The sequence below is a fragment of the Caretta caretta genome, chromosome 20, assembly GCF_965140235.1.
Source record: "Caretta caretta isolate rCarCar2 chromosome 20, rCarCar1.hap1, whole genome shotgun sequence".
NCBI classification, from domain to species: Eukaryota; Metazoa; Chordata; order Testudines; family Cheloniidae; genus Caretta; species Caretta caretta.
Genome location: NC_134225.1, coordinates 12,229,018 through 12,256,155, shown reverse-complemented (window position 1 = coordinate 12,256,155; position 27,138 = coordinate 12,229,018). Strand labels below are relative to the sequence as shown.

General features: G+C 59.1%; 1 protein-coding gene across 4 annotated transcripts in view; it reads right to left on the bottom strand.

Annotated features, from left to right (window-relative positions):
- Positions 1-257: 257 nt before the first annotated feature.
- The window catches only part of RAPGEF3 (Rap guanine nucleotide exchange factor 3), an 82,445-nt gene continuing 55,564 nt past the window's right edge, over positions 258-27,138 (bottom strand). Inside the window, exons 4-28 of one of the 4 annotated variants that reach the window (XM_075121537.1) lie at positions 26,841-26,947; positions 25,912-26,033; positions 24,721-24,889; positions 23,869-23,953; positions 23,073-23,133; positions 22,303-22,379; positions 21,770-21,916; positions 18,288-18,403; positions 17,719-17,807; positions 16,675-16,753; positions 15,694-15,844; positions 15,111-15,193; positions 14,456-14,495; positions 14,107-14,188; positions 11,473-11,619; positions 10,495-10,592; positions 9,865-9,990; positions 9,554-9,735; positions 9,298-9,388; positions 8,426-8,476; positions 6,766-6,853; positions 5,957-6,021; positions 4,110-4,164; positions 2,320-2,391; positions 258-785 (exon numbers count right to left, since the gene is read on the bottom strand). In XM_075121537.1, coding sequence (XP_074977638.1) covers positions 667-785; positions 2,320-2,391; positions 4,110-4,164; positions 5,957-6,021; positions 6,766-6,853; positions 8,426-8,476; positions 9,298-9,388; positions 9,554-9,735; positions 9,865-9,990; positions 10,495-10,592; positions 11,473-11,619; positions 14,107-14,188; positions 14,456-14,495; positions 15,111-15,193; positions 15,694-15,844; positions 16,675-16,753; positions 17,719-17,807; positions 18,288-18,403; positions 21,770-21,916; positions 22,303-22,379; positions 23,073-23,133; positions 23,869-23,953; positions 24,721-24,889; positions 25,912-26,033; positions 26,841-26,947 — 2,502 coding nt within the window. In that variant the 3' untranslated portion in view covers positions 258-666. Of the gene's footprint in view, positions 786-2,319; positions 2,392-4,109; positions 4,165-5,956; positions 6,022-6,765; positions 6,854-8,425; positions 8,477-9,297; positions 9,389-9,553; positions 9,736-9,864; positions 9,991-10,494; positions 10,593-11,472; positions 11,620-14,106; positions 14,189-14,455; positions 14,496-15,110; positions 15,194-15,693; positions 15,845-16,674; positions 16,754-17,718; positions 17,808-18,287; positions 18,404-21,769; positions 21,917-22,302; positions 22,380-23,072; positions 23,134-23,868; positions 23,954-24,720; positions 24,890-25,911; positions 26,034-26,840; positions 26,948-27,138 lie in introns of those variants that run through there. The other 3 variants (XM_075121539.1, XM_075121541.1, XM_075121540.1) reach the window with 3 other exon arrangements.

Sequence of the window (27,138 nt, the reverse complement as noted above, 5' to 3'; positions counted from 1 at the left end):
TGCTGCCTTGTCTACAGGAGGGCTCTGGTACTCTGGCTGGCACAATTTAACCCACCCCAGCCTCACCCAGACAGGTCCAGCAATGGGCACTGTAGCTAGGGCCCAGACTCTGATGTGCCTGGGGGCTGTCCCCTTCCGCAATGGTGCTGGGGGTGCAGGAGGCTCTTGAGCAGAGAAGCCGCATTCCCTCCTCCCCCTTGCTGGAAGTTCCATGCTGGAGATGCTGCTGCAGGACCAGGAAGGAAAACATCCCTGTGTACAAAAAATACTTCTATTGACGGCGGTGGATAAAGCCAGAGTGTCCAGCCCTTCTTCCCCTGGTCCTGCCCCTCCCTGTCTCTCTTCATAGCAGAAGCCATCATTGGGGCTGGCCCATTACTGCTCCAGGCTCTAGCCAGCTGGCTCCAAGTCTGAGAGGAACGGTGCAGACCGAGTGGTCCCCAGTCCTGGCTGGGCAGGCGGTCTGGCAGATGGGCTGCAGTGGAGTCCCTCTGCAGCGGGGACAGTCGGAATGCATGGCCAGCCCTTGCACCACGCAGGAGGTGGAGGGCATGCACAATGGCCCAGTTGCAGACAGGCAGGGGCACTGTGCTGATGGTGGGCTGAGGAGTTTTCCCTTTGGAGGGTCTAGCCTGGCCCCTCCTGCTCCGCCCCTGGTCCCAAGCATCAGGACTCGAGGTCCCGGGAAAGCCGTGATAGCTCCTTCTGGTTGTCGATCACTTTCAGGTGCTGGAGGTAGGCCTGGGTGGGGGCAGGACTCCGCCCACTCAGGGACTGCTCAGAGCCTGCAAGGAAACAGCCCCAGATCAGAGTGACATTCTTGGCAAAAGCCCACAGCTCAGCACAGGCAGCTGTTCCCTCACTGCCCCACAGCTTGACACTGAGCCCCAAGGCTGCAGTGTTAGCCCAGTGCTGGGTAAGGGCAGCGACAGCTGGCAGTCCAGTTCATGCCTGGCTCTGTTGGATTCTGCTCCAACAGAGCAGATTCTGCTGGGCTTGCAAGGAGGGAATTCAAAGCCAGGTCTGCAGGTGCATTCCCACAAGTGACCAGTGGGAAAGGCAGGGGCAGTGCAGCCTCTGTACCTGCTAGGCTGGAATGTGCACAGGACTGGGAGCCAGGAGATCTTGTGTTTGATTCCCACCTGACAGACTGATGCCAGGACAGTCCCAAGGTCCCAGGGCGAGTTAGTGACAGAAGCAGCACCTGCTTACCTGGCCCATGCTTAACCCATCCAAACCCAGCAAGGAGAGGAGCGAGTGCAGGAGGGGACTGGGAGGCTGAATGACTGCCAGGCTCCAGCAGCCACTTCTGTCCCTCCTGGGGCTGTGTCAGGTGGGTAAGTGGGAAATTAGGCTGCAGTCAAGAAGCCAGCGGAATCGCAGTCAAGCAGAACAGGGCACTACGTGCACAGGGGCTGGGCCCTCAGAACAGGAGGGGAGGCAGCCTCGGGCTATGCCCCCCCGAGCTGCCCTGGAGGCATGTGGCTCATGCCCACCAGGCAGGACTGGCATCCTTTTTTACTCCAACCCTTTCACCCTGGGATCAGAGTATGGAGTGGGGCTGCTCCTGGGCAAGCAGAGAGGGGTCATTTCCCGAGCAGGAGGGCAGGTGCTCTGTGAGCAGGTGCTGAAGGGCGAGCTGCCAGCTGTGATTGGGGGCACTGCTCTCCCCTTGCCCAAGGGAGCACCGAGAATAAGTGCAATGGTGCCATGACTCAGCACTGGGGTGCCGTGCCATGGCACAGTGGCAGACACAGCTCCTGCTGGTACAGGGAAGCCAGCCTTTGACTGATGCTGCAGGAAGATCCCTGGGTCATTAGTGCAGGGACAATGGGCGGGGGGCGGGAACATGAATGGAAAATTTGGGCGGGGCGGTTCCTGACTGGAGGGGACAAGGGTGGGCTGGACAGAACGCAACCAGCTGGCCATGTTCCCCAGCTATGGCTAGAGGCAGGAGCACCCTAGAATCTACCCCCAACTGCTGTGGGTGGGCTGTGGGCGGGCCCTTGCATACACTCACTCCCCAGACCTGACGTGCTCTTGCTAGCACAGGTGTGAGGTGGGAGCCCCACTAGGGGACAGCCAGAGGGCAGGGCATGCCCACACGAGGCCTCTGGCTTGGCTGGTGCTGGCAGAGACGCCACGGTGGGTACAGCTGGACCAGGCAGTGGAGCTGTAGGACAGGTCATGAATGGGGAAGGGACAGCACTGGCCTAGCCTCTTCCCTTCCTTCCCCCCCTTCCCCCCTCCCCCTGTACTCCTACTCATCCCTCCAAGCAGCCTGGCTTCCTGAGGGGTAAGGAGAGTGGGGCTCCGTACAGGTGGAGATCCGCAGGGCCTGGGGGTCCTCCAGCAGCTGCGGGGGACGACTCCGCAGGGGGGAGATGGGACCTAGGAGGGGAGAACAGAACAGGACGTTAGGCACTCACAGCACGTGCTTCCTGCCCCCACAGGCCCCCTGCTTTCCTACACCCCCCTCCCTGAACCTCTGCCCTTCTGCCCCCATGGGGCCCCTACTCCCCTACACCCCCCTCCCTCAACCTCTGCCCTCCTGCCCCCATGGGCCCCCTGCATCCCCCTCCCCCAACTTCTGCCCTCCTTCCTGCATGGGGCCCCTGATCCTCCACACACCCCCTTCCCCAACCTCTGCCCTCCTGCCCCCATGGGCCCCCTGCTTCCCTACACTCCCCTCCCCCAACCTCTGCCCTCCTATCCTATGGACCCCCTGCTTTCCTACACCCCCTCCCCCAACCTCTGCTCTCCTGCCCACATGGGCCCCCTTCTCCCCTGCCCCCCAACCTCTGCCCTCCTGCCCCAATGCATTTCCTACATATCTGTGACCCAACTGGCAGAGGACACAGAAGGTTACAGAGCTCCCCTGTCTGATCTCTGCATAAGGTGTCATGTGAGGCCCTACTGAAAGCCTGTGTCACATTGATCATTGCAATCAGTGAAGAATGTATGTGCAGGTCCTATGCCAGGAGCTGTGTGTCTATATGGCCCAGAAGATGGTATGTTTCTGTCAGGCAGGAGACGCCTGTCTGGCTGTATGTAAAGTGACCACTGTACACTTCACAATGGACGCCTACTTACAATCCAAGCAAAATGCTAATCAAATGCTTGCAAAGTCTCCAGGGGAGATTCTAGTTCAGAAACACAAGCAGCAGGGAGGGGGTACCCTGTTTACAAGTGAAGAAAATAGATGGTTGGAACAATATCTGGGGATGCAGAGGTCCCCCAGGGGCAAGCTGCCAGCAAGCCTGTCCTATGAATGGAGGATCCCTGTTAAACTTTGGGTGAGCTAACCTTCAGGAGGCAGGAGAATGCCATTTTAGTTATTTTATACATAACCCTTTGTTTCCATTAATTCCACTGCCTTCTCTGATCTTCGTTAATTTAACTCTGACTTGTTTGTACTACAAGCAATCTAAGCGCTGTGAGCTGAGTCGAGCGATGCCCCTGGGGTGAAACGGGTAAGCTGGGGGGCAGTTCTGGGAGTGTCCTGTGGCCCCAGGCAGGCCCGGGAACACTTGGAGGACTGGGGGGTTGGAGCATGTCTGTCACTAACCTGCAGGGGGACAGCGAGGCCTGTGTGGGCGGAGGGGGTCATGCTTGTGCTGCCTGTGGCTGGTGGAGCCAGGGAGCTGAGCCCGGCAGGCACAGACGTGGCTTCCTACACTAGGACAGGTGGTGGCAAGGTACCTAACAGCTCTGGGCACTCCCCCTCCTTGTCTCCCAACACCCTCTGGCTTCCTTCTCCAATGCCCCCCAGGTCCCCTGTACAGTGCCCTCCCTGCCCCCCTACATGCCCCAGGAACCCTCTCCTCCTAAATCCCACTCTACCGCCAGTGCCTACTGGGCTATTTCTGTAGGACCCCCACCCTGGCTGCCCTGAGCCCTGTCTAGGCTGTAACCCTGAAGGGCACACCCCCGTGCTGGGGGTGGATGGCAAAGTGCCTGCTCCCACAGGAGCCAGAACTCGACCCACAGGAGGTGCTACCTGCCACGGCCCCCATGCCCCGACACACTGCCTGTGTGATGCTGGCTGGAGGGTGACCTTCCCCAGGGCTGGGTGCTGGCCCTGCTCACAGGCCCTGGCACGCACTCACCATACGTGTGGCTCTGGCAGTGGTGGATGATACGTACGGCCTTGGCCATCATTCGCTGCAAGCAAGGCACAGGGTTACTCACTGGCCAGGGAGCGTGGCCCGGCGCACACACCGTCTCCCTCCCAGGCCAAGGAAAGCTCTTCCCCCTCCCACTCCTTCGGAATCAAAAAATCATAGAATCATAGACTATCAGGGTTGGAAGGGACCTCAGGAGGTCATCTAGTCCAACCCTCTGCTCAAAGCAGGACCGATCCCCAATTAAATCATCCCAGCCAGGGCTTTGTCAAGCCTGACCTTAAAAACTTCTAAGGAAGGAGATTCTACCACCTCCCTAGGTAACCCATTCCAGTGTTTCACCACCCTCTTAGTGAAAAAGTTTTTCCTAATATCCAACCTAAACCTCCCCCACTGCAACTTGAGACCATTACTCTTTGTCCTGTCCTCTTCTACCATTGAGAGTAGTCTAGAACCATCCTCTTTGGAACCACCTCTCAGGTAGCTGAAAGCAGCTATTAAATCCCCCCTCATTCTTCTCTTCTGCAGACTAAACAATCCCAGTTCCCTCAGCCTCTCCTCATAAGTCATGTGTTCCAGACCCCTAATCATTTTTGTTGCCCTTCGCTGGACTCTCTCCAATTTATCCAAATCCTTCTTGTAGTGTGGGGCCCAAAACTGGACACAGTACTCCAGATGAGGCCTCACCAATGTCGAATAGAGGGGAATGATCACATCCCTCGATCTGCTGGCTATGCCCCTACTTATACAACCCAAAATGCCATTGGCTTTCTTGGCAACAAGGGCACACTGCTGACTCATACCCAGCTTCTCGTCCACTGTCACCCCTAGGTCCTTTTCCGCAGAACTGCTGCCGAGCCATTTGGTCCCTAGTCTGTAACGGTGCATTGCGTTCTTCCGTCCTAAGTGCAGGACCCTGCACTTATCCTTGTTGAACCTCATCAGATTTCTTTTGGCCCAATCTTCCAATTTGTCTAGGTCCCTCTGTATCCTATCCCTGCCCTCCAGCGTATCTACCACTCCTCCTAGTTTAGTATCATCCGCAAATTTGCTGAGAGTGCAATCCACACCATCCTCCAGATCATTTATGAAGATATTGAACAAAACCGGCCCCAGGACCGACCCTTGGGGCACTCCGCTTGATACTGGCTGCCAACTGGACATGGAGCCATTGATCACTAGCCAAGTGCCTGTGAGGGGTGTGGGGCACAGCTGCCTCGTCCAGCACATACCCTCTGCCAACGGCCTGTCCCTCATCCAGGCAACCCCAGCAAAGGGCCATGGGCAACAGGGGCAAAACGTGCGGAGCAGCCACAATCCCATGGGCCCAGGGATGGGGCACCATGGCGGGGCATCCCCTCTGCTCAGCTGGGGTAGCGTTGCAGGATGGGCAGGTGGGGCCAGCCATGCCCTGCTGGGGCGCTGCCGTGGGGCGGAGGAGCCCGTGGGCTGGGAGTGGCCCCAGCCAGCCCCATCCGGCCCGGGCTCCCAGGCACTCTCAGCACTGTGAAAAGAAAAGGAGTACTTGTGGCACCTTAGAGACTAATTGGTACCAGGTACCAATTGGTTAGTCTCCAAGGTGCCACAAGTACTCCTTTTCTTTTTGCAAATACAGACTAACACGGCGGTTACTCTAAAACCTCTCAGCACTGTGGTCAGCCGACCACAGGCCAGTCAGAGCATGAGGCCAGGAGCCAGAACACCTGGGTTCTCACTGCGCTGCAGCTGCCTCCCTGGAAAAATGGAGCTCATGAGCATTAGTGTCTGTGCCGTGCTTCACTTCGCCAGACCCGCCCAGCCGCCAGGGGGGTGACAGGCTCGGCCTGGCTCACCATCTTCTCAAAGTTGATGAGGTTCTCTGCCAGCGTGCGGTTGCCCTCATGGATGAAGGTCATGTCTGCAAGGGGAAGCCTCAAAGTCAGTGCCCAGCCCCGCGGCTCAGCCTCCTTCCACAGGGGCCAGCTAATGCCTCAGACCATCAACAGAGATGGGGGTTCTCTGCAGCGGGGAGGCTGCTGCCACTGAACCTGTGTTTCGCCCATCCCACCAATGCTCCTCCGTCCAGCAGGGCAGGGCTCCCGCAGGGACTCCCCCACCTCCCCCCACCCCATGATTGCTAATGGAGGTGTGGATTCAGAACGTCCCCAAGGAGCAGCCCGACAGTAGCCAAATCCAGTGTCCTCTGGAGTCTTGGGGGCTGGAGCTAACTGCATACAATTGAATTCCTCAGTCCCTCCACCCTGTGGGATGGAGCCCGGGTCCCCCTGCCCTGTGAGATGGAGCCCTGGTCCCCCAGCCCCACAGGATGGAGCCCTCGTCCTGCAGAATGTGCTCTGTGTCACTGTGAGGCAGTGCAACGCTGTCCCCTTCAGTAGCCATACTGCCCTGCCAAGTGAGTCGTCTCCTGAGCTTCTCCAGGGCATGTGCCTGGACCCAGGAGTACCCCACTGCCTGCCCTCTCTGGGGCGCTAGTGCCCAGGGGAACTGGTCTCCCTGGTAAGAAGGGGACCCGGTGCTGGGGTGGGGTCCCTGCAAACCCACTGTAGGAGGGGATCACTTCTGGAAACAGAGTTACTGCCCAGCTCTCGCAATTCCACCTCCTTCGCCCTCCCAGGCTGAAAGTTCTGAGCTGTTCCTGTACCTTTGAGAAGGAGGGGCACGAAGGGGATGATGGGTGGGGTCAGTTTGGCGATGGCCAGTCTGTAGACTCTGTGATTCCAGGAGGGGTCCTGGAAAGAGAAGAGGATTTCAGAGCAGGAGCCATTTCCTGGCTCCAGGGCGGTGGCTTCACAAGGCCATGGCTGCAGGCAAGGCCCCCAGCAGGCCAGAGCTCAGCTCCCCTGGCCACAAACAGCCTGTGACTCCCCAGGCCAGTGCAGCCCCGCGCAGCCTGAGGGAGCCCCCAGCTGGAGGGTCACCTCGCCACCGCTGGGGTGGAGCACAGCAGCTATTTAGCAGTAGCTCTGGGCTGGAAGGGCAGGGGATGCTGCGGGGGATTTAGGGAGGCAGAAAGTCCTCACCCAGATGACGCTGGGGCCAGCACCCCAGCTCACACCCAGAGTACCTGGGATTGCTCGTGACCAGGGGGCTTAGCACAGCTCCTCCTGCAGTGCTCTGACACCATGGAGCCAGAGCCCAAGATGGAGCCAGAGCCAGAGCCTGAGATGGAGCCAGAGCCTGAGATGGAGCCAGAGCCTCTAGCACCGCATGGGGGCTGCATGCAGCACGGAAAGTGAGGGTGTTAGGAGATAGATATTCAGGCCTGTCTGCAGAGGCCTGTACTTTAAGAATTTAGGTGTATTCTTATCACTTGGCTAGTTAGAGGTATAAAAGAAAGAATCAAAATCACTGTCTGCCAGTGTAAGGTCCTTCTCTTGCGGGGACAGTCTGAGGCCTGTTCTTAGGCTAAGGCCTTTGGCTAAGCAACAGAGGCAGCCATAAGCTGGGAAGCGACCAGTCACCTCCTCACATTCCAAACTAGTCACATTGAAAGAAGGTGCTATCGGGCTGTTAGGAACACAATCCTGTCCTGATAATGCCTATCACCTCCAGAGAAAGGGAAGAGCCTAGAAGATGTAAAAGGAAATTTAGTCTGATAGTTTTCTGTCTGGTAAGAACTCACTTATCAATAGACACAGCTGGGAAACCTTTATGTCTTTATAGATGTAGTTGTGAAATCCTCACTTCTGTATTGTTTTGTCATTATAGTTCCCACTTTGCTATTGTTTATTGGCATGGTCTCTGTCTGGTTCTGTGATTGTTTCTGTCTGCTGTATAACTAATTTTGCTGGCTGTAAACTAATTAAGGTGGTGGGATATAATTAGTTAGCTAATCATGTTACAATATGTTAGGATTGGTTAGTTAAATTTCAGTAGAATGATTGGTTAAGGTATAGCTAAGAATATTACTATATAAATTAGGGGTAAACAGGAAGTAAGTTGGGATTTGAAAATAAGGAAAAAGAAACTTGGATTTAAGCTTGCTGGAAGTTCACCCCAATAAACATCCAATTGTTTGCACCTTCGGACTTTGGGTATTGTTGCTCTCTGTTCATGCGGGAAGGACCAGGGAAGTGGGATAGTGAAGGAATAAGCTCTCTAACAGGGGGTTCCCCTTCCTGCATCACCAGCACCACTTCCTTCTCCCAAAGGACCCCTACCCCAGGTACTGCCCCAGCCCAGCATGGCTTAGCTCCCACAGCTGGGTGGGCTGGGCTATGGGAACCTGCCTGGGGGTGTCTCTGCTGTCTGCAAGAATCGTGTGGGGACGTGAAGGTGCTGACAAAGGGAGCCAAACTTACCAGCATCCGCTCCAGTGCCGAGTGCAGCTTCCTGGTTTTATGCGGCAGCCTCTGTGTGTGAGACAGAGCAGGTGAGAGTGTCCCCCGAACCCTAGGGGGATCCTCCAGCCCCCTGCACCAGGACCCTCTCCTGAACCTCACACAGGTTCCACGTCTCCTCCCTGATCATCATAAATCACAACATAAATCTCAGAACCTCTGCCACGCTGGGGCCTGCATGGAGGCTGACCCCCCCGGCCCCTCCACAGCTAGGCCCTGGGCACCCAGAACTGCCTCCATTCCCGAGGGAGTTCTGGGAGTGAAGAAGGCAGTCCCCGGCCCAGAAACTAGACACAAGGATTGTTTCAGCCAGCGCTGAGCTGTAGCCACCTTTGGGATGGAACACAGGGTAAAGGGAAGGAAGCAAAGGAGTCTGTATCTGAATGAGACGACATAGGAGGGAGTTGAGCGGGGTGAGCAGCAGTTGGATTTTGGCCAGGACACTCGCATTCACTGAGCCTGGGGTTCTGGTTCCATCCATGGCTCCTTATAACTGAGCCTGGGACTCTGGTTCCGGCCCATCGCTTGGTATAACTGAGCCTGGGGCTCTGGTTCCGGTCCATCGCCCAGTGATGAACTCCACCAAGTCTGTTAAGAGCTGAGGGCCATGCTATCATTTCCCACGTCCTAGGGCTTGGATTGACATCTCAGCCCAATGGCCTGGCAAGCTGAACATGCCAAATGGCCTCTTTCCTGGGACAAGCTCCTCCTCTGCCTGTCAGGGCCCAGCAGAGAGATGCTGATTTACCACTGGAGTTGGTCCCAGCGCCTGGGGGAAGTTTTCCCAGGCTGGATGTGACCTGGGGCAGCAGGGCCTGTGCCTTGGTCTGTACCTCCCAGGTCTTGGAGAGGCGACTCACGGACGTGTTGCTCAGACCAAACATCACTGCGAAGAAGGAATTCAGGTTCTTCTGCTCCTTGAGGCTGAAATGGAAGATACAGTTATTCGGGGGCTAGGGGCCACCACTGGGCCTGCATGACACAGCTAGCACAGCAGGGCCCAGCGCCAGGCTGCCTCTATGGAGAGGGCTGGGCTTGGGTGCTGCTGGGACTCCTGGAGGACGAGTTCCCTGCCCGCAAGTCACTCACTGTGCAGCCAGTTTAATGAACTTCCTGAGCAGCTGGGCCCGCTTGCCCGGCTCCGCACAGAGGCAGAGCTCGGTGGCAATCCAGTACTGCAGCTCGTTGAAGCGCCGCATGACGCGCTCCAGGTTCGCCGTGGTTGCGCTGGGAAACGTCTGCTGCCCAAAGATGTAATAGATCAGCTCCACCTTCAAAACACAAGGGCCAGAGCTCAGGGGCTGGGAGTGGACCCACATCTCCTGAGAGCCAGCCCAGCGCCTGGCCCACAGCCCCTCTGCTCTGACTCCAGGCTTATTGCTCCAGACACTGCCCATTACCTGGTGGACGCTGCTGAAGAGGTTCCAGTCATAATCTGTCAGCTGACTGGCCAAGTCCTTGGAGCTGATGAGGTCCAGGGTCTCCGAGGAGCCAACGGTGGGTCCCAACTGCTCAGGATGAGGGGTCTGGATAGAGGGGGAGAGAGAATGTCACACGCCGCCATCTCCTTCGTTCTGCATCCTCTGCATGGCCTGCTGGTGAGCCAGGCAGCCCTGGGCCAGAGCCCTGCCCAGCTCAGCAGGGAGCTGGTAGAAGATCTCAGGTGACAGCAAATGCCCAGGCAGACCAGCCACAGGGGCCAGACCCCGAGCCATCCACACCACAGGACAAGGTGCGGCTCCTGCCACTGGGAGCAGACTGTGGCAGTCCCTGGACAGAGGCACTGCTGCCCAGGGCCTGTGTGCTGCAGTGCTGGGCCTGGGGTCTCCATGTCCTGTAACAACCAGTTCCCAGCTCTGAGTTCCCTGTCTCTGGTAACGGGCAGCAGCCCCCAGGTGGCATGTGTGCTGGACCAGTTGCCCCCAGTCTCAGAGCTTGTGGGATGGGGTCTCCAGCCCTTGGCAAAGAGAGGGGCACAAGGCTCCCCTGGCCCCCAGCCTAGAACCCCACTCCCCCTGCCCAGCCCTCACCAGGGTGTGCAGCTCCTGGACATTCACAACAAAGAGTCTCTCGTTCAGACCCAGGGACGTGTACACGCTGATGGTGTCCATCTGCAGCCCCGCTTTATCTGTCAGACAGAGAGAGAGCCTGTTGGAGAGCTACTCCTGCAGTGGCCACCGGGCGGCGGTGTTTGCACGCACACCAGCCAGCAGGGATGGGCACGTTCCCCGAGAGAGCGCAGGGCGAGCATGGGGAGAGGGGTCAGGTGTTGCTGCTGCAGAAAAGGGGTTGTGCAGGTGAACAAGCCTCCAGATGCTTGGGAGACCCCAGGGAGGGGATGGGGGAGCAGACAGGCAGCCACTGCCTAAAAGGAATGTATCCCATGCCCCCAGCCTCATTACTGCCCCTCTTCACTCCAGCTGCTTCAAGGACATCCTTCCCCAGTGCAGCTGGTGCGGGGAGGCAATGGGAGGCGGGAGGACACACTGCCTCAGTGCAGTGGGCAGGGGTAGGGCAAGGACGTGCTGCCCCAGTGCAGCTGGCGGGGAGGAGGGAGGAGGACGTGCTGCCCCAGTGCAGCTGGCGGGGAGGAGGGAGGAGGACGTGCTGCCCCAGTGCAGCTGGCGGGGAGGAGGGAGGAGGAGACGTGCTGCCCCAGTGCAGCTGGCAGGGGAGGTCGGGGGAGCCCCAGTGCAGCTGGTGGGGGGAGTGGGGAGAACGTGCTGCCCCAGTGCAGCTGGCGGGGGAGGTTGGGGGGGGACGTGCTGCCCCAGTGCAGCTGGCGGGGGAGGTTGGGGGGGGACGTGCTGCCCCAGTGCAGCTGGCGGGGGAGGTTGGGGGGGGACGTGCTGCCCCAGTGCAGCTGGTGGGGGGAGTGGGGAGAACGTGCTGCCCCAGTGCAGCTGGCGGGGGGGTTGGGGGGGGGCGTGCTGCCCCAGTGCAGCTGGTGGGGGGAGTGGGGAGAACACACTTCCCAGCTCCCCGCCCACGCCACACCGCTCACTCACCCCCTGCTGAGTTGACTTTGACCAGCATGCGCTCACCATGCCCGCCCTCCCGATGGGCGAGGGACTGGAGCACATCACGCACGGAGGCGTTCACTGGCAGCACCATGGTGAGGCAGGAGTGGTCCGCTCTGTAGACATCATAGGGCACTATGGAAGGCAGGGGGCACATTAGCGAGACCCCTATGGCCAGGACCCAGCCAGCCGAGGGCAGCAGTCACCCAGGTTCCTTGGGCAGGGAGCCCGGTTTGGTGGCAGGTTTGAGCTGTGAACTCCATGGGAGGCAGTCTGGGGTCCCAGAGCACAAGCCCTGACTGCAAGTCCCTGTGGGCTCTGAGCAGGGCCCGGGCTCTGGGGTGTGGGGGCCACCATGTCAGGGAGTCTGCACCCCACACACCTCCCAGGGTGACTGTGTCTAAGGGGAGGTGTGACACTCTTTACCCCAAAGCAACACCCTGGCACCCCCATATCTACCATGGTGATATAATTATGATGTGTTTTGTAAAAAGTCTGCCTTGCGAGGTACTATTTTAAAAGTCTTGATCTGTTGAGCATTAATATCCTGATGGATTGTATGTGCAATCATTGTATGCAAAGTTATGAAGTTTTGCTGTGTGTGTTACTGAAATATGTTGTGAGTTTGGGAACACCCACAAGCAGCCTTTTGGGTACAACAATGGAGAAGCCAGACAGTGCTGATGGCTCAGTAAGGGGAATCCACTAGGGTTGCCAGGCATCTGGTTTTCAGCCAAAATGCCCATTCAAAAAGGGACCTGGCAGCTCTGGTCAGCACTGCCAACTGGGCTGTTAAAAGTCTGATCGGTGGTGGTGGGGATGAGGAGGGGGCCTGCACCAGCTCTCTCTGTGGAGCTCGAAGGTTGTGCAAGTCCCGGTAGGCAGGGGGTGGATCCCAGCAGAGAGGCTGGGAAAGGCATTCGGCTGCACTCTGGGGCCGGCAGGCTTAACCCCAGACACGGTGGGCCCCACGGTGGCCGGGGGTTCCCTGCGGAGCGGGCATTGTGGCCTTTAGGAAGTGCCTTCAGCCCCCTCCCTACCTGGCCCTCTGCTTCCCGGCCGGCAAGAGTCGAGGGAGGAGCTGCCCCGGCTTCCCAGGGGCTTTATGCAGCCAGCAGCAGGGGAGGGGGCCAGGGCGAGCCGTCACCACCTGCCCCGGGCCCAGTAGCCTGCTCCCGCGGGGGTGCTGTGCCGGCCTCACTCGGGATCATGCGGCCAGCAGGTAAGGGGCTGTGGCTGGTCAGTCTCCTCTCGGGGATGAATGGGCTGCGCGGAAGCATGGGCCTGAAGTTGAAGCTCCTGTCCCCAGAGAACAGGAAAAACTTTTGTCCTCCCTGAGCCATGTGTCCAGGATTCATGGTAGACAGAGCAGCCTCTGAGGCCCAGGAAATGCTAGGGCAGTGCTGGTGCAGCTACTATTTAAGGGGCCGCCTGACATCAGCACCTCCCGGAGCCCCTGCAAACTGCACCAGCCAGAGTCGCCCAGAGCCCACACCCCAAACCCCTCCCGTGCCCCAACCCCCTGCCCTAGCTCAGAGCCCCCTCACACACCCAAACTCCCTCTCGGAGCCTGCACCCTGCATCCCCTCCCGCACCCAAACTCCTTCCCAGAGTCTGCACCTGCCTCCTACACTCCGAACGGGTTGGTCCTAGCCCGGAGCATCCTCCTGCACCCTGAACCCCTAATCCCCAGAGCCCACACCCCCAGCCGGAGTGCCCTCCCACACCCCAACCCCCTGCCCCAGCCAAGTGAAAGTGAGTGAGGGTGGGGGAGAGCGAGCAGTGGAGATGGGGGGGGGTGGAGTAAGTGGGGGTGGGGCCGCGGGGAAGAGGGCAGGGCATGGGTCTTTGGTTTTCTGAAATTAGAAAGTTGGCAACCCTAGAATCCACGTTACCATTATCTGTGTACAATGAAGCCTTCTCAAAGGGGGCAGGTAAACAATGGACACTTTTTGACTCACATCATAGCAAAAGATCTTTCCAGCAAGCTGGAGGAACCTATAAACGGGGGAAGTGTGTGTGTGTGTGTGTGCGCGTGAGAGAGAGAGGGCGGAAGCAGTCTCTGTGTGTGTATTGTGTGTGAAGGGGCAGAAGCAGTCTTGTGTGGTGTGTGTGTAAGGGGGTAGAAGAAATCTGTGTGTGAGAGAGAGAGAGGGCAGAAGCAGTCTTGTGTGTGGCATGCGTGAGGGGGCAGAAGCAGTGTGTTTCTGTGTGTGTGGGTGCGCGTGCATGTGTGCGCGTGTGTGTGTGTGAGAGAGAGAGGGAGCAGAAGCACTCAGTCTGGTGTGTGTGTGTGTGAGGGAGCAGAAGCAGTCTGTGTGTGTGAGTGAGTGAGAAGGGGAAGAAGCAATCTGTGCATGTGAGGGGTCAGAAGCAGTCTTGTGTGGTGTGTGTGAGTGTGTGTGTGAGGGAGCGGAAGCAATCTGTACGTGTGTGTGTGAGAGAGGGGGCAGAAGCAATCTTCTGTGTGATGTGTGAGAAGGGGTGGAAACAGTCTGTGTGTGTGTGCGTGCGCGCGCACATGTGTGAGGGGGCGGAAGCAGCCTGTCTGTGTGTGTGGGTGAGGGGGCGGAAGCAGCCTGTCTGTGTGTGTGGGTGAGGGGGCTGACGCAGAGCTGCTACCTTTGTCCTGGGCCCCGATGGCACAGCTGTTATTCAGCGTGGCATCCTCAAGGCTGGCGATCCAGTTCACTGTGCTCCGAACCTGGGATGGGGGAACGAAGAAGAGTCCGCATGGGGTGCTGAATGGCAGACACTGGCGTCTGCCATGCTCACAGTCCAAGGGGACAGCACTCCCATGGAGACACACAGGGCAGCTCAGGTGAGCCAGGCCCTCAAAGCACCACACAATTGCCCTCAGCCTGTGTCAGGGCCACTCCCTTTCGGGGCGTTTGCTTGGCTCCCTGCCCACCTATCATGCCCCTAGGAGAGGGGCAGCAGGTGCCCCGTGGCGCTGCTGGGCTGTCGGTACCTTGGGCTGTGGAGATGCGCTTCCGCCACCGTTCTCCAGTCTGCAAAGAGGAGAAACACACACGGGTGAGAGCCCTAGAGCTGGCACCTCCCAGGCGTGAATCAGCGCGCTGCTCCCTGCAGTCACAGCACCTGGGGGGCACCACGTCGCCCAGAGCAGAGCCGGCGGCCGCGAGTCCACTTGGGGAGTTCAGCTTGGGGCTCCCCCACCAGAGCACTGAGCCCCCAGAGCTTCCTGTAGGTTTAAACCCCTCCTTCTCAGCTGGAAGCCCAGATACCTGGATGGGGAGAGGGTCTGAATGATACTGACTAGTTTCCTCCTCCACAGAGTGTGTCCTCCTGGCATGTCCAAGATTCCTAAGCCTCCCAAGTCCATTCCCTCTGAGGCACAGAGGCCTGGCCCAGCCACGCGAGTTAGCAGCAGGGCTGGGGTAGAAGGCAGACCTCTTGACTCCCCACCCCCACTCTAACCCCACACACCTGCGCATTCATCCTGAGACTAGGACCCAGCACTCCAGTCACTGCCACACGGGTTACACTGCAGCGTCTCCAGGACTCAGGCCCGCATGAAGCACAGGCATGGCTCCGGTTACAGCTGAGTTGCTGTGAGAGATCAGGGGATTAAGGAGATGGGGCGGGGCGGGGCGGTGACTCACGTTCTGTTCCTCCGACGATCCTGTGTCTGGTCCCGGAGCAGGCTGCACAGGCGAGGATCCCGGCTCACAAAGTCTGAGAGGTTCTGCAGGACAAGGGCTCTGGCTGGTCAGTGCCAAGCTGCACCGTACAGGGCAGTGATTCCAGAGCATGTGCTGGGACACCTGAGGTCACCCTACGCAGGGGCCTGGAAATCTCTCCCTGGGGGGGTGGTATTTGGGGTTGGCTCCATGGGGAGCAATGCCCCCACATGACACCCCTGGCAATGCCAGCATGACTTGTGGCAGGTTGAGTGCCTGAGGCAAAAAGGATGGAGTCCTGCTATGCAGGGTGCAGTTGCCAGGGGCAGTTTATCTTTCCTAGGGTAGCACCCCTGGTGCTGGATTACGGAATTGCGTCCTCATGGGCTGCATCCCCACTGGCAAGGCACGTGCAAGGAACGGTGGCCACGGGTGGCAAGGCACAGAGCTCAGCAACTCCAGGGCCAGGACCAGCCTCATTATTCCCTTGGATGTCAGCCCCCTTCAGCCCACCGCTCACCACACTCCCCCGACGTGCTGCTTAGCTCCTCCCCCCCCGCAGTACCTGCAGCAGGGTTATGGCACTGTGGTCAGCCTGCAGCAGGTGCCCATAGAGCAGCACCCACTGGCTGACCAGCCTCAGGATCTTCTGCCGCTTGCTGAGGGAGTAGACAGCCTTCTCCTGCTCCGAGCCCTCTGATGGCTCCGCATGGAAAGTGGGGGCCAGTCAAGGAAGCCACTAGGTCAATTTGTGCTGGGAGCAGTAATGGGATCAGGCAGCAAGTCTGCAGGGCATGCCCAGGGGCAATTGGCCCCACTGCACAGAGCGGGGCGAGCCCTGCAGTGTGCACCCAGAGAACAGCAGAAGCAATCAGCCCCACAGCACAGGCATGTGGGGACTGTGCCTCAGGCACAGCAAGAGGCGATCAGACCCACTGCATGGGCAGTGGTGGGGACCAGGACCCCCACATTGCTAGCTTTAGCAGCACTGCCCTTTTGCTGACAATCACCCCATTCCACATCCCAGACCCCCCCCCCCCCCCCCCCGCCATGTGCAAGGAGCTCTGTCTAGGCTGTAGCTCGGCAGCTGTGATGCCTTTGCTCTCTGCATACGGCCCCTGTGCAGCGTGCAGCTCGGTGCAGACTGGCCCAGGCCACAGGTGCTCTGAGCCAGAGGGGGCAGACTATGGCCGCACGAGAGAGCTCAGACCAATGCAGTTGCACCAGTGTATGCTCTCTTTGCAGTGCAGACATAGACTGAGACACCAGCAAAATGAGCCAGGATCTGGGTCTCCCTGTGAAAGTGTGGAGGGGGTGGCACTGCCAGGCCAGTGGGCCCTGAGAATGGGCCTGTCTCTTCAGAAAGCAGAGCCCAAGTGAAGAACACACAGACTGCAGAGCTACAGACCCCCTAGCGGTTCTCTGGAGGGCTCCTCACAGATTCTCTCTGTTTCTCTGTCTTTTGTGGTCAGGAGAAAACCCCTGTGACCCACCCCCTCCCCGGCTGCCCCGCGAGGTGCCGGTCCCTGCAGCCCTAGAAGGATATTGGTGCAGCAGGGCTCTGCAGAGCTGGGCGGTCGGCATGAACACATTGTAGGTCAGCAGGAAATCCCCAATCAAGGTATCTGAAAAACACCAGCCCAGCATGCGTTAAAGGGTTCTCGCCCCAGGCAGGACCCACTGGTTCTGGGCCCAGCAGCAATCCCAGGCAGGGGCTCTGGGCCCAGCATGCTCCCACCATCCCTTCAACCATCCCAGTCCCCCACCCCCAAACCACCTCAGCCCCCTGTACTCCCACCCCCCAACCATCCCAGCTCCCTCAAACCATCCCAGCCTCCATGTCCTATAAGCCCGCAACCATCCCAGCCCCTGTGCTCCCACCATCTCCCCAGCCATCCCAGCCCCCTGCGTTGCCTTCGGAGCTGGATGGCCAGAGAGCAGCTGCTGCTCTCCGGCTGTCCAGCTCTGACGGCAGCGCCACCGCCAGCAGCAGCGCAGAAGTGAGGGTGGCCTGGTCTGGTGTTGCCACCCTCACTTCTGCGCTGCTGTTGATGGTGGCTCTATCTTTAGAGCTGTGTGCCCAGCCAGCAGCCGCCGCTCTCCAGCTGCCCTTTTGGGTCGGGACCCCCAGTTTGAGAAATGGAGACTTAAGGGCTTTATATGTTTGTGTTTTTAAATACATAGTCATGCTTTGATACAACACTGAAATTTAAAATTTAAATATCTGAAACCATGAATGCAATTTTTTAAAAATACTATGACCGTGAAATTTACCAAACTGGACCATGAATTTGTAAGGCTCTAGCTGTGGGCGTTGTGTGGAGGATGTCAGACAGTCTCTGCTCTGCACTTCCCTTTAGTGCTGCAGGAGCTTGGCACCATGTCCCAGCTCAGAGAAGCTCTGAATGTGCATGTGCCCAGGAGTGTGTATCTGTGTGCGTGTGTATCCAGGCTCACGTCCATGCACATGTGTATCTCTGCGCACAGGCATGCCTGCGCCTGTGTATCTGGGAACGCGTGTCTCTGGGCGTGTTGGTGCACATGTATCCGCGGGAGCGTGTATCCGGGGGCCCAGCCAGCCCACACATACCCAGGGGGTCTGAGAATGTCGCATCCAGCCTCATGGCTTCCAGCAAATGCTCCAGGATCTTGTCAGGGGTCCCGGCCATCACCGAGTACCTGGAGGACAGAGCACGCCCACGCATGTCAGACTCCTGCAGGGTCATAATCCTCATCCCCTAGACACATGGCCGAGCCACAGCCCACACAGGCTCAGCAGAGCCACCAGGTGGCCAACTACAGAAATGCCTCTACCTGCCCCACACACGCTCCGAATCTGGAAGCTGCGGCCCATAGTTGAGATGTGTTCCAGCATCCTTTGCAGCAAGCACCATGGCTCCTTTGAAACATTGCAGCTGCCTCCCACAACAGACCCTGGGAGGCCAAGGGAAGCAGAAGCAACAGCTTCCCACCCTGCTGCATCAGACCCCATCAGAGGGAGGAGATGGGGTGAGGGTGGGGAGCTGCATGGGACAGCCTGGGGTCGCAGTGAGGTCTCCCTGGGAACAACCCAATCTGTCTCAGTGCCACCCGGGCCCTGGGGTGCTGCTGGTCCCAGGCCTGGCAAGGTTTTGGCCGCGGGGGTAGAAGCCGCTGTACCTACTGCTCCCCGCAGACGGTGACTGGTTGCTGCAGCCGCTGCCCTGCAGGTTCTTCTCCAGCACTAGCACCACCTTCCCGTGTTCCTTCAGGCGCATGGTATTGGCCTCGACATCCTAGAGAACCCAGCATGAGTGCTGCTGCTGAACTGTCTCCATGAGATGGGTCAGCAGGGGTGGGGCAGGGCAGTGCAAGAACTGGGGCAGGGCAAGGGGTAGGGCAGAGCAAGAACTGGGGCAGGGTTGGGAAGGGGGGAGGGATAGCTCAGTGGTTTGAGCATTGGCCTGCTAAACCCAGGGTTGTGAGTTCAATCCTTGAGGGGGCCATTTAGGGATCTGGGGTAAAAATTCGGGATTGGTCCCCCTTTGAGCAGGGAGTTGGACTAGATGACCTCCTGAGGTCCCTTCCAACCCTGATATTCTATGATTCGAAGGACTGGATCAGGGCAAGGGGCAGGACAATGACTGGGGCAGGAATAGGGCACTGCAAGGTTTAGGGCAGGGGCAGGGCTAGGGGCAGAGCAAGGGCTGGGACAGGGCAAGGAGTGGGGTTGGGGGCAGAAAGTCCACTCCCTTCCTAGGCAGGAGATGCACCAGGTCCCTCCCGCTCCCACAGTGACTGTTGGTCCCTGCATTGGGATTTGCTCATGCTAGTGGCTGCCCTGCCCTGGGACTCTGCTTTTGCAGACTCGTCCCGGGGCAGGTGTCTCTCAGGGCAGGGTGGGGCAGTGGGTGACAGCAGCACAGTGGGCTGGAGCATGAAGTGCCTGGGTTCCAGGCAGCTCCAGGAGGAAAGGCACCGAGTCCCGTTCCCTGGTTGTTTCTCTCAGCCGGCCGGCAGAGGGTCCTGGTGACACTGTCATCAGGCCCAGGAGCTCCATGGATTTGAGTCCGGTGAGTACTGGGCCAGAGAGAGCCCCAGTCAGCAGAAACTGGACCATGAGGCCAAGATGCCTGACTGCACGATGTGGATAATTGAGAAGATGCAGGTGGTTTCCAGAGGGCCCATGGCTGGACACGGCTCGTTCCAGCCCAGAGGAGAATATCAGTGATGATGGACAGAGCCAAAGAGGTGGGGTCGCAGGCAAACTGGCAGGCTGCCTGGAGGGCACCATGCATCAGTCCCCATGTGTGACAGAGTAGGAATTTTTCATAATATTTTGGATGACTGTGTGTGCCTCAGTTTCTCCTATGTGTGTATGGTTAACTAGGTGGGGGGAAAGATCCAGGTGTGGCTACCTGGGGCCTGGGCTGAGAAGGCAATGACCATTCCAACTGCCCCAGACATTTGGTACCTAGCAACTAACAACCATGGACAGCAGACCCCTCCGCAGGAAGCCAGCTGGGTGAGACCAGCTGGAGTACAAAGGGCTGGGAGGAGGCCAGGTGACAATATTTGCTTGGGAACAAGGACAAAAGGCCTGAGGAGGGGCCAGGCAGTGGTGTTAAGTGTGGGTTGCTGGAGTGGGAGAAGCTCCTGGCCTGGGACTAAAGAGGTGTTGGAGAGGGCTCTGGCTCTGGTCTGACCCAGATGGACTTTGCTGTAACTTTCTGTTCTCTGTGTTTACTAAGGACTTTCTATGCTGTGTTCCAGACAGCTACTAAACCTTCCTGCATTCACACCGCTGGCTGAGTCACTCCAGATTAAGAAAGTTGGGGGTGCCTTGCTCCCTTTGGGTGTGTAAATCTCCCTCCATGACCAATCCAGCTGCAGAGAGCTTATGGTGTGAGGCAGGAGCGCTGAAGGCTCCAAGGTTCGGACCCAGGAGGTGGTGAAGCCAAGGGCTTAGCCCAGTAAGAGAGTGTGACCCTAATGGGGCTGATACACTGAAGGGTTCCTCTCAGGGACCATTCTAGGGTGGTACAAGAGCACCGGGCCTGAGGATCCATGTCACCATGGCACCAGGCCCAGGGCACAGATGGCAAGGGCCACACAGCAGGAAATCATAGAATCATAGAATATCAGGGTTGGAAGGGACCCCAGAAGGTCATCTAGTCCAACCCCCTGCTCGAAGCAGGACCAATTCCCAGTTAAATCATCCCAGCCAGGGCTTTGTCAAGCCTGACCTTAAAAACTTCTAAGGAAGGAGATTCTACCACCTTCCTAGGTAACGCATTCCAGTGTTTCACCACCCTCTTAGTGAAAAAGTTTTTCCTAATATCCAATCTAAACCTCCCCCACTGCAACTTGAGACCATTACTCCTCGTTCTGTCATCTGCTACCATTGAGAACAGTCTAGAGCCATCCTCTTTGGAACCCCCTTTCAGGTAGTTGAAAGCAGCTATCAAATCCCCCCCTCATTCTTCTCTTCTGCAGGCTAAACAATCCCAGCTCCCTCAGCCTCTCCTCATAAGTCATGTGTTCTAGACCCCTAATCATTTTTGTTGCCCTTCGCTGGACTCTCTCCAATTTATCCACATCCTTCTTGTAGTGTGGGGCCCAAAACTGGACACAGTACTCCAGATGAGGCCTCACCAATGTCGAATAGAGGGGAACGATCACATCCCTCGATCTGCTCGCTATGCCCCTACTTATACATCCCAAAATGCCATTGGCCTTCTTGGCAACAAGGGCACACTGCTGACTCATATCCAGCTTCTCGTCCACTGTCACCCCTGGTCCTTTTCCGCAGAACTGCTGCCGAGCCATTCGGTCCCTAGTCCGTAGCGGTGCATTGGATTCTTCCATCCTAAGTGCAGGACCCTGCACTTATCCTTATTGAACCTCATCAGATTTCTTTTGGCCCAATCCTCCAATTTGTCTAGGTCCTTCTGTATCCTATCCCTGCCCTCCAGCGTATCTACCACTCCTCCCAGTTTAGTATCATCCGCAAATTTGCTGAGAGTGCAATCCACACCATCCTCCAGATCATTTATGAAGATATTGAACAAAACCGGCCCCAGGACCAACCCCTGGGGCACTCCACTTGACACTGGCTGCCAACTAGACATGGAGCCATTGATCACTACCCGAAATGGACACAGCCTCCTTGCAGCTGGGGCTGCACTGCGGATGTGCCTGCAGCGGGGACTCAGCAAGACAGTACAGAGCTCAGGGGATCGCCATGTGTCAGCCAGGCCCCCACCCCCCCAAAGCTCCCTCCTGCTGCACAGCGTCCCCAGTCTGGTTCAACATGGACACAGGGCCAGGTGGCTCTGGTGATGTGAGATGACCCACAGACCAAAGAGGCAGCGGTCCCGGTGCCCACAGCCTGCTTGGCAGGGGCAGCAGGAAGGGAAACACAGGAGAACTGCCCTTGAGGGGTGACTGGCACTGTTCCCTCTAAGCTGTGTGCACGCACAGATCCTAAGCCCCGCGCACATGGTGAAACACTGCACACACAAACATTTGCACAGAAGAAATTTTTTGCGCATACGGCTGGTCAAAAATTTGCACAGAAGAAATTTTTTTGTGCACATGGCCTGCCAAAAATTAGAGGGAACATTGGTGACTGGGCCCCATGGCTCAGAGGCTGGGCCGACCTTGAGGATGCGGTTGAAGTCTCGCTTGTCCACACGCAGGAAATGGCAGTTGTCCTCCCGCAGGATGATGGTGGCGGCTCGGGGGGCATCGTTCACCAGTGCCAGCTGTCCAAAGTCATCACCCTCATGCAGGGTGGTCACCAGGCCCTGGGGATGGCAGCTGGGTGAGAAACCAGAGACTCCCACACCATCACCCCCTGGGATCTAGAGGGAGCACCGTGCTGGCCCAGGGGGCACAGGCCCTTCAACTCCCACCTCCACTGGTTGCTCTCAAGGGGCAGAGCCTGGAGGTCCAGGTTCCACCTCAGCAGTGGAGCACAGCTAAGGTGACTAGATATCCCAATATTAAGGGCTTTGTCTTACATAGGCAACTATACCCTCCCCCCATCCCGATTTTTCACCCTCTATATCTGGTCACCCGAGGCCCAGTGGGCCTGCAGGGGGAGAAGTCAGGAGGTCCTGATTCCGTCCCAGCAGTGGGGTCCAGTGGGATTGTAGGGGCAGGGCAGCGTAGAGGGCAGGGAAGCACATACCTTGCCATGAGTGACCACATTCACTGAGCCCTTCCAGATGATGTACCACGAGGTGCCTTTGTCTCCTTGGCTGAACACTGCAAAGAAGCTGTGGTTTGTCCAGGAAGCCCAAGAGACTGCAGATGGGGCAGCCCTTGTCAAGGGTCTGGACCGCACATCCCAGCCTCACAGAGGCTGAGCGTTCCAGGGGAGCTGCCCAGCCCAGCCCTGCCCTGGGGAGCTCGGAGATCTGGGGAGCATGGGACAAGCACTCTCTGGGCTGGTGCTTTGGCCAGCTCTGTCCCCTGAGCCGTGAGGGCCTGTGGGGCAGCACAGCAGGATTGGGATGTGCCAAACTCTGAATGCCACCATTTCCAGCCATTCCCACGCTGACCGCCCAGGGACTCAGAGAGCACAAGGCTCAGGTTCTACACCTCAGCAAACAGCCCTGGGGCTCCTGCCTTCCCTTCCCGCAGGGTCTGGTGGCACAAGGGTCCCTGGGATCGGAGCCCTGCAGTGAGTGCCAGGGGAGGTCACTGCCCTCTCTGGTGCTGGTCAGTCTGCTGTGTGGTGCCAGGCAATGGCACACCATGGGGCAGTGCCTGGTGCTGCACTGGGTTGCTCCTGCATCTCCAAGCTGTAACTTCCTGGTCAGAGGACACCAGGCATCAGGCTGGGTACGGTGGTGGTCCAGGAACCAGACTGGCAGAGCGCAGGACACCCCCGTCTGGACCCAGGCCGGTAGGAGCATGCTCACAGAGTCACTGGCTGGGGCAGGCTGTGATACTCACACACGGTGCCCGCTTTGGGGTGTGACTCAAACAGTAGCACAGAGGCCAGCTCCCGCTTCACCTGCAGTGAGAGACACCCCTTAGCGCTACCCTGGCACAGGTCATGAGCCTATTGGGGCAGGGGGTCAGTGGGAGGGAGGGTGCGCTGCTGGACCGGGCTTGACTGGCAGACCAGGGCAGGAGCAACAGCGGCGGCCCAGTGGAGTCCAGTGAGATGTCTGGGGTGTTGGATAGGGGAACTCCATGGGGCCAAGAGATCAGAGAGAGCTGGGGTGTCAGGATGGACAGTCTAGGATACTCAGAGGGCAAGAGGTGCTCGGCAGAGGGTGCCCCATGGCTGGAATAAGGCTGGGACTGGGTAGAAGCAGTGGGGGTAGAGGTGGAGTGGAAGGCAGCAGGGGTGGTGGGGGGGAGGGGAGTGGGAGCTGGTGGGGGAAGAGGAATGGGGGCTGGCAGGCGGAGGAAGAGGGGACCGGGGACTTGCGGGCGGGGAGCAGGGGTTGACTGGAGGGAGGGGAGTGGGGGCTGGTGGGGGAAGGGGAATGGGGGCTGGCAGGCAGAGATCAGTGGGGCTGGTGGGGAGAAGGGCTGACGGGGGTCGTAGCAGGGGTTGACCGGGGAGGGGAGTGCGGGATGGTGGCAGGAGTGGAATGGGGGCTGGCAGGCAGAGGGAAGCAGGGCTGGTGTGGGAAGGAGAATGGGGGCTGGCAGGCAGCGGGAAGCGGGGCTGGTGGGGAGAGGGGCTGGCGGGGGGAGGAGCAGGGGTTGGCCAGGGTGAGGGGGACCTGGCACTCACCGAGTGGGAAAGATGGGCCACAGCTTTGATGTGCAGCAGCTCCTCAAAGATGAGCTCCAGCTCGTCCTCTGTGCGCTGGGCAGGGCTGGGGAGAGAGCGGTGTTACCCTGGCACTGGCCCTGCCTGGGGCACAGATCCCCATGCCAGGCATGGCTCCACACAGAGGGCAGCCCCCTGAGCTGGGTAAACCCCCACATGAGGGTAGCCCCCCCCAACTCACAGCTGGCCCCCGGCCCAGGCATGACCCCATATGAGGGCAGCCCTCTGAGCTGGGCAAAACCCCCATGAGGGCAGCCCCCCCAACTCAGGCCTGGCCTCACACGGGGCAGCTCCCCGCGGCTCTGGCATGACCCCACATGAAGGCAACCCCCTGAGCTGGGCATGGTCCCATGCAGAGGGCAGCCCCTGGCCAGGCAGCAGGGTGGGTCTCACAGCCCCCTTCCTGAGGTGCTGTCTTGGGGGGTCTGTTTGTCTAGGATCTGGAGCTGAGGGCACTGACCACCCACATGTACCCCAGCCTGGCAGGACAATTCCAGGATCCAGGCAGACCACAGAGCCCTTGTGGTAATGTGGGGAGATGGCCCACTCAGCGCCCTCTACACCCTCCCCAGGGTCTCAGGCCCACTGAGAGCAGCCCAGCCATGGGGAGGGCGGGTCTCTTGGTGGGCAGCCCAGGCGTGGGGGAGGGCATGGCACAGGGGCGGGTCTCTTGCTGGGCAGCCCAGGCGTGGGGGAGGGCGGGTCTCTTGGTGGGCAGCCCAGGCGTGGGGGGGGGAGCATGGCACAGGGGGAAGGCTCTTGGTGGGAAGCCCAGCCCTTCCCCAGCCATGGTGGCACATGTGGCATACTCACGGCTTGCGCAGGGCCATGGTGAGCAGTGCATCAGGGCCCAGCTGGGCCAGAAAGGCCAATGCCTCCAGTAGCTCCTCAGTGTCCCAGGTGCCAGGCTCCAGACTCAGCTCCCCCTCGGCAAAGCGGTAAAATTGGGCATCCTTGTCCTGGAAATGCCACTCCTGCTTCACTGGGGAAAGAGCCACATGGCAGCATCAGCCTGTGTGTGACACTGTGCGTGGCACGAGCCTGGCTGGCAAAGTGCCTGGACCAGGTCACGAGGTGCTGTGAGTCCGTGAGAGAGCCGGGCCAGCATGAGATGGGGTAGGAATAGACACCAGGGTCACAGTGGGCACTGTCAGCGTGTGCCACGGGGGGGAGGGTGAGCACAGGCAATCCCCCCTCGCTCTCTTTGTCATGGGCAGACCACACTCCAGCAGGTCCTGGCCCAGCACATGCTAACAAACTCCATGTGCTTTCCAGCCCACCCTACCAGATCCCACGTGACCTCAGCCTGCCCCACCAGGCTCCTGGCAGTCCCTGGCACACCTCACTCTTCATACCTGGCCCAGCCCCCAGCCCACCCTGCCAGGCCCTACGGGGCCCTCAGCCTGCCCAGCCAGACCTCATGTGGCCCCCCAGCCTGCCCCTGGCCCTGGCAGACCTTGGACTACCCTTCACCTCCAGGATCTGTGCATTCCCTAGCAGCTCCTGACATACCCCACCCCATCCAACTGGGTCCTTTCTGGCCCACTGCACCTGGCACAACCACCAGCCCCTCCTCTCTGGCAGACACCATGTGGCCCAGTCCCACCCCACCCCACCAGAACTCTGGCAGACCCTGGTACACCCCTCCCTATTGCATCCTGGCCCACCACACCCAGACAAACTCCACATGGTTCCCAACCTCACCCTGTGACTTCAGGCCCCATGCATCCCCCAGCCTACCTCACCACATGGCCCCCAGCATGCCTCACCAGGCCCCACACAACCCCTGGCCTATCCTGCCCTGCTGGGTCCTGCCCCACCACAACCTGACAAACGCCACATGGTTCCCAGCCCCACCCTGTGCCCACACAGGCCCTGACATGCCCAGCTCCCAGCCCAGTCCACCCTGCCACACTCCATATGTTCTCCAGCCTGCTCCTCCCATCTTGGCACTGCAGAGGTGGCCGGAGTCCTGGAAGCACCCAGACCCTTTGTGATTCTCACCATGAGTCAGGACTCCTCCATCCACCAGCACTTGGCAAACCCCAATGGCCTGGCCCCGCGTTTGGATGGACAGCCCTGCGCTGAGCAGCCAGTCCGCCAGCTCCTTCCCGGAGCAACAATGCCTGCAGGGAGAGAAAGGGCGATGGATGGGTGAGACAAGACTAGTGACCTGGGGAATCTAGGGCTGACACAGCGGGGCAGGAGAAAAGGTGCAAGGAGGGTTTGTGTGGAATATCAGGGCTGTGGGTGGGGGTTGAGGGGCACTAGCAGAGCTGGGGCAGGGAGAGTGCTGGAGTGGAATAGCAGGGGGTCTGTGGGTGGGGATTGAGGGGCACCAGCAGGGCTGCAGACAGGGGGACCCAGGGCAGAGATTGCAGGGGTCAGGATTGAGGGGCACCAGCAGAGCTGTGGAAGAGGGAAAACCCAGGACTGGGGTAACAGGGGCTGAGGGTCAGGACTGAAGGGCACCAGAAGAGCTGGGGCCTGGGGGGGGGGAGCCCAAGACTGGAATAGCAGAGGGCTGTGGGTGGGGATTGAGGGGCACCAGCAGAGTTGCAGGGGGACTCAGGGCAGGGATAGTAGGGGCTGAGGGTCAGACCAAGGGGCTCTGGCAAAGCTGCGAAGGGGGAGACCCAGAGTAGGTACTGCAGTGGCTGTGGGTTGGAGGGCAGGGCTGTGTGGAGGAGGACACTTGCCCTGATTTGTGACTGACATTTAGCGACATTAAATTCTCTCGGGTAGGAAGCACCAGGCCTGTGGGGGTCCATGCTTGTCTCTCCCTTTCTGGCTTTGGGGATGGGGCTGTGACTTCCCACCTCTCTGTCCAGGCCTGGCCTCCAGGAGGGTCCATACCCAGGCACACAGGAGCTGCCCTGTGAGGCTCCCTCATTGGTATGTACTGCCATGGCCACAAAGCGGGGCCGTCCCACCTGTGGTGCCTGAGGTGGTACTTGTGATCACGGATGAGGCCAGGACGGGAGCTCACGAGGTGGCTGTACAGGAGTCTCCCTGCTCTCCAAATCTTCTCTGTAGGTGCCTGGGGGACGAACAAGCATCAGCAGTCAGGAAGCTGGGCACTTCCTCCCTAGCCCTGTATCAGCCTTTGGCATGGCTCGCTCCATGTTGGCTGTCCCATGCTAAGCGGGGTCACTCCTGCTCACAATTTGGACGGGAAACCGGCAAGATAAAACTACCCCCCAGCTCGTTCTCCCCTTCCTGCCCCCTGAG